This window comes from Apostichopus japonicus, chromosome 13 (genome assembly GCF_037975245.1).
Source record: "Apostichopus japonicus isolate 1M-3 chromosome 13, ASM3797524v1, whole genome shotgun sequence".
NCBI lineage: Eukaryota > Metazoa > Echinodermata > Holothuroidea > Aspidochirotida > Stichopodidae > Apostichopus > Apostichopus japonicus.
This window is the reverse complement of record NC_092573.1, coordinates 25004953-25015628: the sequence shown is the minus strand read 5'-3', so window position 1 is coordinate 25015628 and position 10676 is coordinate 25004953. Positions and strand designations below refer to the sequence as shown.

Sequence of the window (10676 nt, the reverse complement as noted above, 5' to 3'; positions counted from 1 at the left end):
GATTCTGTGTCTATACCTCTCAGCATGGAGGTAAAAACCGACCAGTTAGTTAACAGCGCTAACAAAACCTTGACCAATGAAAATTCTCCATTCGACACATGACGTAACAAAACGTGCCATTGTACGATTTGGCCGAAAACCCCACTTAAAGTCTGGCAACACTTGTTGGGTCACGATGATATTGATGGAAACTACTCTTTCAAAAACAGAGTGATCCTTATTTTTCTTTTATTATAATTGCGTTTGTTTCTCATCGACGAAAAGGTTTATGGCAAACTTGCATGAATCATATTTTTAAGGTTATAGCAGCATTCTTCATGTAAATGTGAGTGTACTCTGACAAGTAAGTTGGCTCGTTGTGCTTGTAGAGTTTTGCTAGGAGGCGTCAATACCATTTGGTATTATATTTGTATACGCATTTACAACATCGCCCAGAGCTCAACATGACGCTACATTATCCACCGAACACTATAGGTGCCATCATCGATTAGATATATATATATATAAAAGATAAACAAGCGAATATTTTTAACAACGACATACTGCTATATTTCGGAGTGGTCACCACTCCATCGTCAGGCAATTGTACAAGATCAATTAAATACGAGGGCTAATATACATCCAAAGACGACAATAGTGATAAGCATGAGTGATTTTTAAACTAGGAATGATTAGAACAACCAGCAAATTTTTGTTTTTTGTTTAGTGAATATTTTTAACTTAGGAATGAATAGAACAACCAGCAATAAAAAGTAAATAGGGATTAGAATAGCTCCAGCCCGTAGCTCGCTACATTTCTATTCGCTTGTTTATCTTTTATATTATGAGTATGGACCACTACTATTTATATATATATATATATATATATATATATATATATATATATATAGCAAGTAATATAAGAAAAGACGGTGGACATATTCACCTTAACGCTGTACGAGGAAGTATTTTTGAAATAAATAATAATTAAATCAAGGGAAATCGTAAGATTAGTTGATTAAATATGAATTAGTAAAAGTTAGTGGTCCTGAAGTTTCGATCCTAGCAGGATCTGCTTCAGAGGCTAAATGACAAGTTACAGAAACTACGAGGGAAAATACAAGCACATGCAGAATACAGACAGGTTAATATGCAAGGTGAACACAAAGAGATGGATGTCAGGGGATTAGTAGACAAGGGATGGAGAGAAGAAAGAAAGAAACCAGCAGGGGGAAGAGGAGAGGTAGGATATAAACAGTAGAGAGGCAAAGAGAGGATTATGGGAAGAGGGTAGGGAATAAACTGCAAAAGGACAGAGAGAGAAAGGTGCTGAGGAGAGCTAGATGAAGGGGTGATTTTTATTTTTATTTTAAATATGAATTAAATATACATTTTGTACCCCGCAATATTTATTGTCACAAATGAAAAGATACTTTAAACACTGCAGTGTATAAAATAGTTCCCCATATTCAAACATTAATGGTCCTCTGTGGATATTTCAATATAATACTTGCACTTTATAGCCACACAGATTTGTATTTGATATCATCATTCGAACTGTACATTGACTCTAAAATGAAAATAATAAACACAAGAAATGATCACGTCATATCTACACATAGTGTTTTAGCGACGTTACTTAGCGACCATTATAAAAATAATAACATCAGTGCTGAACTTGAAGTCCATGGGATCGAATTATGGATGACTCTTTATGGCTTTTTAAATTGGGTCTTAAATATAACCTTTCCTTTCACCCCGAGAAATAAGTATTGAGTTCACCAGTTTGATTAAAAAACAACCACTTCATAATAAAATGTCTACAGCGCATACGGGTGTGGCGGCTCCGGTCAGTTAAAGTGATTCAAAATGCTCCCATACACCCCCCCCCCCCGACACACACACGCACCCACCACGCACACACACATACACACACAGACACATTACCTTAGACGAATTGTTGTTAATTTTCCAGTTCTTGGTGGGTCATTTCTTGAAATTCATATCCGCATTTCCTATCATCAAGGACGTACAATAGATTTAACAATAGTTATTGTTCATTCCTATATTGTCGACATTAGTCCACGTTGTACAATCGTAACAATAGAAGTATGGTGTAGGCACGTCTCAGTCTTGATTGACACTTACAATTTCACTCTGCGCATGCGCAATTGGTGTCTTAATGTGTCATGCATTCCATGAAAAATTACATAAAACATGAGAGGAAACATTTAAAAAGAAAGCAAGTACACATTCTGGTAAATGGCCGTTGAAATGCAACTAGAGCACGCCGGCCTCTTTGATCTTTTTATAGACAACAGACTTCCAATTATGACACATATATGAATAGTCATGAGCTTACCATAGCAACAGAAAGAAATTCAAATTTGAAAATGTGCCAGCAAGTCTCACAATGTGTTTGTTACAAAATCTGCAAAGTAATGTCCATCTAACTTCTTTTATGTTAGCTTATTTACATCAGCAAGACCGTTTGTTTTTTATTTATTTATTTTTTCATTTATATTTTTTTGGTATCTAATGTAACGAATGAATAAAATATTCCCAATATATCTTTCTAGAACTATCGCATTGTACTTGTTACATCCGCATTAAAGACAAAGGATAGTATTCTAACTCGTTTAGGATCATTTAAAGGTATTTCGGGGGCATTCAGCTCTCCTTTAGTAAACTGCGTCATAAAAGGTCCCAATATGGCGCCATTTATTTCATAAAGATACTACCACAGAAATTGTCCAGAGTTTCGTCAAAAGTTTGTCAAAATACGAAAATTTCCTCTGTGCATGTTGCAAAGGTTAACTTTACGTAGAAATTAGAGAAATTTATTCAAACAATGAGTAAGCTTTGCAAGTTCAAAGTCTTACTGCGTCATAATTATTGGACCCACCATGCATGCTACTCGTATAATCAAAGGTTAAATGTAATCATACAGTCTTGTCGTGGATTTTTGTTAGCATGCTTACTTGAGGCATGTTAGAAACCTTATAAAGATAAAGTAGTAGTTGTAGTTGTAGTAGTAGTATTAGTAGTAGTAAAAGTAGTAGTAGTAGTAGTAGTGGTAGTAGTAACAGTGCAACATTGAAGTACACGTATACTTGTGCTGAGAGCATTAGTTGTACCCTTTGTCAACTTAACTCGTTCTCGTACTCATGCTGTTGTACTCGTACATATGTCGTTATTATAAAAATAATGAATGGTTATGAGTGCAATATTTCATTCGTTGAAAGATGTTATTTGTTCGATTCAACTCGGCTGCGCCTCGTTGAATGGAACATTCCATCTTTCATCTCATGAAATATTTGCACTATTGCACGAATGGAAACCATTCATTATTTGTTTTATACAACATATTATATTAAGATGGGTAAAATGCACTCATGCAACAGATTGTTTTGAACAGACAGGTTTCTCTGCTCTCTTACCATTGAAAAAAGTGCTACCAAAAAAGTATAACCCATAGTTCTATTTCATAGAGTGGAATAGAGCGGATTTTGCATGCGATCAACGAGCAATTGACCAATCAAATGACCAGAATACAATTAGGTGTTGTATAAACTAGTATAATATAGGTCTGGTATCCACAGACCACTTTTAACTATATCATAATACTATACGGCGTGAGACGGCGTCGTTTCCATATATCGCTTGGTCGGAAAGAGGCGGTTCATTACGCCTCATTACGTAATTACTGGCTGGTTCTTTACTCTGTCCCATGACTTCATAGCTCCCCAATGAGTCCATTTTTCCAAGCGGTTGTTGCTGTTGCGGCTGTTGCATGGACGACGACGAGGTTCTCTGCTTGATATTGACAATCGACAGGATAATCACGGCAATGGTAAGGATTGCTAATCCAGTGATCACCCCCACTTGAAACAAGGAACCTGTAATTGATTATAAGAAATATGGATAGATTAATATGGAAGAAAATAAGGAAATACCTCACACACCATTCACCACTACTATTAATTAGCCATGTGTTACAATACTTCAAAACATTTCCTTCCTGGGGAAAACATATGGTAATCATGATTTATTTCCCCGTCACTGGTAACCATGACGCTGTTGATAGTAGAATTCTTTTTCATTGACACATTGTAATGATGCTTTTTGCCTTGGGGACTTTTTTCTTTTTTTAGAATTTTATACAATGTCAACATTGGCTAATGTGAGTTGAGGGCGGTATGAAGGATCGAAGCAACTAGTGACCATTGATGACGCCTTGTACTGCTATTTCTTTCAAATCCCACTAGGTAAAGGTAAAATCTATATAAACGCATATGCTTCAATATTCCAAAATACTCTTATGTCAAACCCTGTACTTATACATATCTGTTTTTTATATGAGACATTCTTTGGCTGGGTGAGTACAGATTTCTTTTACGTTTACTTACTCTGATTTTTAGACGGTGAGAACTCGCACCTTATCCCAGAATAACCTAACGTACAGGCGCACTTGTAACCCGTTGATTCGGGGATACACGCTGCCCCGTTATGGCATGGTTGACTCGAACAAACAGCTAAATTGAAAACAATTAATGTACAGAAGAATCACTATCAATGTCACTGTTCGGATTTTGAAGAACTTTCGAGCAAATCTATGGCTCTTCTTTCGTAAGTGATAAGGAGTAGCAGGAATTTGGAACCTTTATTTTTTCTATGGGAGAAGAGTGGCAATGAAGTCAATGCGAATTACTGAGTTCTGCTGGATTAATATTTTAATCCGATTAATCCGGTGGTAACTTCAAAGGAATTGTTTTGACGTATCTGAGAGTGCAGGTCGTTTCTGATGTTTAAGACGAATGATGCCAGATTTAGTTCCCACGATATCTTGTTTTCCTTTTCTAGATTTGTCTGTCCAAGAATCGTTTTTGGTCAATGGTAATAACAAGTAAATTCTCAATCGAATGATTTGGTAGTTTAAAGTGCAGGAATTTGAGGTGTGTGAACCATCTTCTGAATGATATTTGCAAGTGGTGATTTTCCTGTTCAATATAATAACCTATTATTTATATATATCATAAGTGGTACTGTATTAATTGGGTGTTTGTTCAAGAAATTCAATACGTTGATTGAACCCACCCCATAGGTATTTTAGATCAACATCCCTTTGATAAGATTAGGTAATAATATTTTGCCAGATGAATCCTAGTGTTGGAAAATTCAAGCTCTTTTGCGATAACTAACCATTGTACTCACAAAACTAAAAAAAAAATTAATTAAAAAAAAAAGACAGCGGGAAAAGAATAAATGAGGAAGATTTTGCACATTTATAGACCAACCTTCAGAGGTCCAGATGACGGTTAAGACGTTTCACTGATCACTGTAGCATGAATTGTGACTGACAACAAAATATGATAACAATTTGTAATGAAGATATTGTTGCTTGAAAAATAAAATTGCAGCTGGAAATCATACAAAGAAACATAAAGGTAATAAATGCTTCCGACTTACCAGAGCAAATGACCCCTGCGTCTTCTCCACCGGGACAGTTAGTTTGCTCCATCTGTTCAATCCGGGGACAGTCTCGCAATGAGGTTTCATTACTGATACAGTTGACAACAGCTTTCCAAGTAGTAAATGACTCGTTAAATTGAGATCCTTGTACGGCAAAGCCAGTATTCCCCAGGTCTAGCTGTTGGCATAAGTTAGTGGCATCGGTGTCGTCCCAACCATCCCCGCAAACAGTGCCCCAGGTACCGTTAAGGAACATAAGGACGCGCCCAGACGAATGAGAGTCGCTTCCAACTAGCCGAACTCCTGTATTGACAGAATATAAACCATAAACTTCACTTGGGTACATGCAATATTGATCTAACCACTGAAGTTTATTGATTAGAAAAACGGATCACGTGACACCATTCTTTTAAATAGTTACAATTTATAACATTAATTTATTTTATTAATTTATAAATTTATCATTAAATGAGTTACAATTTATCTTTAGTCCTTTTATGGCCGTGCAGTATGTTCAAGTAGATACGTAATGGATGTAATATAGAAATATGCATATTCATGTTTGACGGCTCCATTAATAAATGAACTGTACCCGATATTCTACTTAGCAAGTGTTACCATGCCTGGCAAATACCCGTTGTTGGTGTTTACGAAATCATATAGAACTCGTACTGGAAAAATGCACTGTGATTGTGGTTCACACTGAATGTTACTATAAGGTATTAGAGTATATCTGTACACACCGTAATCTATACTCACACACTGTAAACAGTAAACTTATATATTGCAAATAACACTCTCTAATGCCATATGGGTAACCTCTAATTGCAACCCTTGTCAATTGTATGTTTGGTTGGATTCAAACTCTTTACATAAGCTTACAAGAAAGTTGTATATACCAAGAAATGTTCTGTACAGTGACAAACTCGTTCAAGCTTAAATCCGATGAAAGATATCTTGTTTGAGGAAAACTCCGATATCTCTGCTGACATTTAACAAAACTGGGACTAAGATTCATGACGTAACGTACCTTGACATTTGACCCCAGCATCTTCTTGGTGTGTGCAATCATGTTTTTTCCATTCACCTTTGGTGCATTCATCCAAGTATTCTTCAGTCCCTATACATCCTGCCTCATCTACCATGATGGCACCGACCCCTCTGCCGTACTCCGCTTTGTTCACAGCTGTACCCCTGTCGCTTAGATCCAGCTGGCGACAGACAACGGCAGCGTCGGTGTCATCCCAGCGGTCATCACAAACTGTACCCCAGATGTCCTTCCGGAAGATCTCTACCCGTCCTTCAAATTCAGAGGGTCCTCCTACAAGTCGTACGGCTTGTTGAGATTGAAAAGTTATTGCCATGATATATAAATTGAAACTGTAACACGGAAAGCCATGTATTACTAATTCACAGTAGTATAATAAACATGGACATGAATAACATTTGGCGATCCAATGTAGGATAATAAAGATGTGGTAACTGTAGGCGGTGTTACTCAATCTCCATTGCTCCATAGTGGAAAAATAATGATAATTTGGTAGTATAAATGAAACAAATTCTTTCATCCAACCAAATGAAATGAGTTCTTGGTGGTGCAATGATTACATTTGTTAGTATATCTTGTACTATAATGATAGTAGTATATTACTAGTAGTATAATACTCGAAGTGTAATATGAATAGTATAACATAGTAGTATAATACTAGTAGTATAAAAACTAATAGTATAATACTAGTAGTATAATACTAGAAGTATAAAATTAATGGTATAATACTAGTAGTATAATACTACTAGTATAATACTAGTAGTATAATGCTAATAGTATAATACTAGTTGTATAATACTAATAGTATAATACTACTAGTATAATACTACTAGTATAATACTAGTAGTATAATGCTAACAGTATAATACTAGTAGTATAATACTAATAGTATTATACTAGTAGTATAATGCTAATAGTATAATACTAGTTGTATAATACTAATAGTATAATACTAGTAGTATAATACTAGTAGTATAATACTAGTAGTATAATACTAATAGTATAATACTAGTAGTATAATACTAGTAGTATAATACTAGTAGTATAATACTAATAGTATAATACTAGTAGTATAATACTAATAGTATAATACTAGTAGTATAATACTCTAGTAGTTAAGGAACACCAGTATAATACTGGCACGGATCAACAGAATCGGGATTTGAATCAGTCCGTCCTGTATATTCCCCTAATCTGATTCTTTGATTTATTAAAAACTGTCGATTATTGATAATAGCATTTTAATTTTTCATTGTCCTATGAAGAGAAGAGATCACGTTACGGACAGGGCAAGTAACTATTTCAACTTCGGAATACTGTAGTACCTCTCACGACTAATTAACCAATCAACGTAGATTCTGTTATCACACTTACTTTATGGTGCTTTATTTCTAGTAGTTGAGGTGTTCAGGGGAAGGGAGGAGGGGGATTCACAGAGGTCCATAAATTCAAAGGTAGAAGTAACATCGGTGTTGGAGAAATCTATATTACGGTTTGCTATGTAATTGCGGGAAATTTCAGTTTGTAATGTACATCTATCTTAGTGCATCATGTTAATTAAAACCCACCCACCCACCCCAACCCACCCACCTCATACCACCTTTCCTCACCCCACCCCCACCCAGTTTCTGATTTATCGCTCTTTTTCAAATCGTGAAGCTGTAAGATTTTGTTCCCTTGATCCGCTACTGGGATCTAGTAACGCTTTTCACTTACTATACGCTCTAGCCCATGAATCTGCTCTATATACTTAGACATCAGGGTCGTGTGTATTTTATTGCATATTTAAGCGAACGCAACTGTTTTTAACATCAGAGGTGTATAAAACTTACCATGGCAAGCTATAGCAAGGTCATTAACATGCCTACAGCCATTACAATCCCATTTATTCACCTTGCAATCTCGTATATGAGTACTGTTATTTTCGCACATTAAGTCCGACCCTTGCAACCATACTTTTCCTTCGGTTTGTTCGAAAGTCTTGTAGGACACCTGACCAGTAAAACTAAGGCCCAGCTGACGACATACGGTATCTGAAGCTGATTTGGACCATCCACTTTTTGATATGGTTCCCCAAGTACCGTTATGGTATATGTCCAAACGACCAACAACTGGTTGATCTTCGGAGTGCACGGTTGAACCAATAAGACGAACATCTGCGACAAGAGAGAGAGGTGTGGAGGTGGAGTGGAGAGAGGCGGGTGGAGAGAGAGGTGGAGAGAGAGAATAACAGACATATATTAACATTACATGTTTGATTCAATAAATGGTTAACCTTGCTGGCGATTGATGGACTTAGCTGATGAAAGTTTGCATAGGCCTGTTCTAATTTGCATATAATACAAGAGAATATGTCAACCTTCCAATGCTTGATTAACCAGCTCGTTTAAGTATCAGCATACTGGCACTATTTGATTTATTTTTTTGGACTTTGTAATACCAATTGTCTTAACCTCCCCTGTGAAATGCTTTGCGGAGGCACCTGTCCCTGCTTGCTCATGAAATTGGTTACTTTTAATTACTGAAAAAGAGGATTGGGAGGGGGATCTCCCCAGAAAGGTGCACTGTCGTATTTCCAACACTGACTACGCAAAATGATCCACTGAAATGCAACTTACCTCCTTCAAGGGGTTCCCGTCCACATCTTGACAAGGATAAGTTTATTGTTGCTAACAGGAATATCCGTAAAGTGTAAACCATTCTGTGATAATTCAGGGGAAAAAGTCCCTGCACAAATCGACACTGTATCTCTTCTTTTAGTTAAATTACATCCAAATGTATTTGTATATAGTTAAATCTTTCTCTGTTAATAAGCAGTCGAGATTGACATATGCTTTGTTTCCTTATTAGTCAATTCGTCACTGTTTCCCTTAGGCAATCGTTTTGATTCCTTTCCTCGTGCAATATGCATCCTCGATTTTATTTCCGTTTGACTTTGCTTTCAGAAACAACAAAGGGTAGTTGTTATCGTCGACGCATAAGTTAAGTCAACATTTTAAGACGATTGTTATATTATGGTGGTGTTATTGGGTCTTATCTAGAATAATTTCGAATGGTTCAAGGTACTGTTGAACAAAATAAAAATATGTAGCATATTGTATAAAATCACATCTGATAATATACGTTTAAACGAGTAGAAAAGACTTTAAAAAGTATATGTGAGTATTTTGGTAAATGTATATCTGGAAAAACAGAAGGAATAACCGTTTCATGGAAAATGAGTTTTGAAGAGTCTATATTTTCTTTCTTCGTAATACGTAAAACATCTATTCAAACAAGAACCTTTGATGTGAATTTTTGATGGAATTTTGAAGTCAAGCGGACAATAATTATCCAGAGCCTCGCTTTGTGAAGGATATATGAGTAGAAAGCGTGTTCTTTCGTTCATTCTATTCTTTGTTATGATTGGCTGATATGGTGCCATATGACCATTCCGTTGTTCTTGTAATAATGGATCGACGTGTTCATCAGAATGCAGTTTTGCATAAATCGACATGAATGTAATCATCTTTTCATTATTTAAGGATAGATAAGAAGGACAAAATTATAAAGAAATACATATGCAAGTATACCTTACCCATAACTTGCTTAAGACAGTTAAGCATGAAGGTAATTGTATATAGGGATAACAACGTTAGGTTATATTGATTATTTAATAAAGAATAATACTTACTAACAGAGTAAAATATACAATATTTACCACCTTATGTTTCTTCTTCTTCTTCGAAAGATTATTAACTTTATTGAATTTCAAAGAACGAATTCAGTTTGCGAATAAAAGCAGTTAGAAAAAAATGTGATATGATCATGAAAATAGTTATAATTAAAAGAAATATGTTTTAACCCAATCGTCTATAATATTGAAGACCATCTGATGGACCTTTCATAATTATTATAGGTAAAACTATATATGTAGTTTTGATCCATGCATATTGTAAAGAAAATAGCAAGTTCTCCTTGAAAGGCATGACTAAAGATAACCCTTAACATAAAGAATTTACATATTTAGTATTCATATAGTGTTACCTTAGGCAGTAGCGAAACAAGGAGCAACTGTGCCCTGGTGTATGCAGTAAAAGAACTGGAACCCAAAAGGAGAGCCCAACCATGGTTTCAGCTTAGGTGTATATTAATTTCTACAGTTGGCATCTCTAGAAGCCAGGATATGGCATCCGGC

The 10676-nt window shown here is 35.7% G+C and overlaps 1 protein-coding gene across 1 annotated transcript; it reads right to left on the bottom strand.

Annotated features, from left to right (window-relative positions):
• Window positions 1-1327: 1327 nt before the first annotated feature.
• LOC139978977 (neurotrypsin-like) lies at window positions 1328-9389 on the bottom strand. Its single transcript, XM_071989607.1, has 6 exons — window positions 9118-9389; window positions 8332-8655; window positions 6482-6787; window positions 5449-5754; window positions 4389-4514; window positions 1328-3878 (listed from the first exon to the last, which is right to left on the bottom strand). Exons 1-6 carry the CDS (start codon window positions 9197-9199, stop codon window positions 3598-3600), a joined length of 1425 nt encoding a protein of 474 aa, XP_071845708.1. The 5' UTR covers window positions 9200-9389; the 3' UTR covers window positions 1328-3597.
• Between the last annotated feature and the right edge of the window lie 1287 nt (window positions 9390-10676).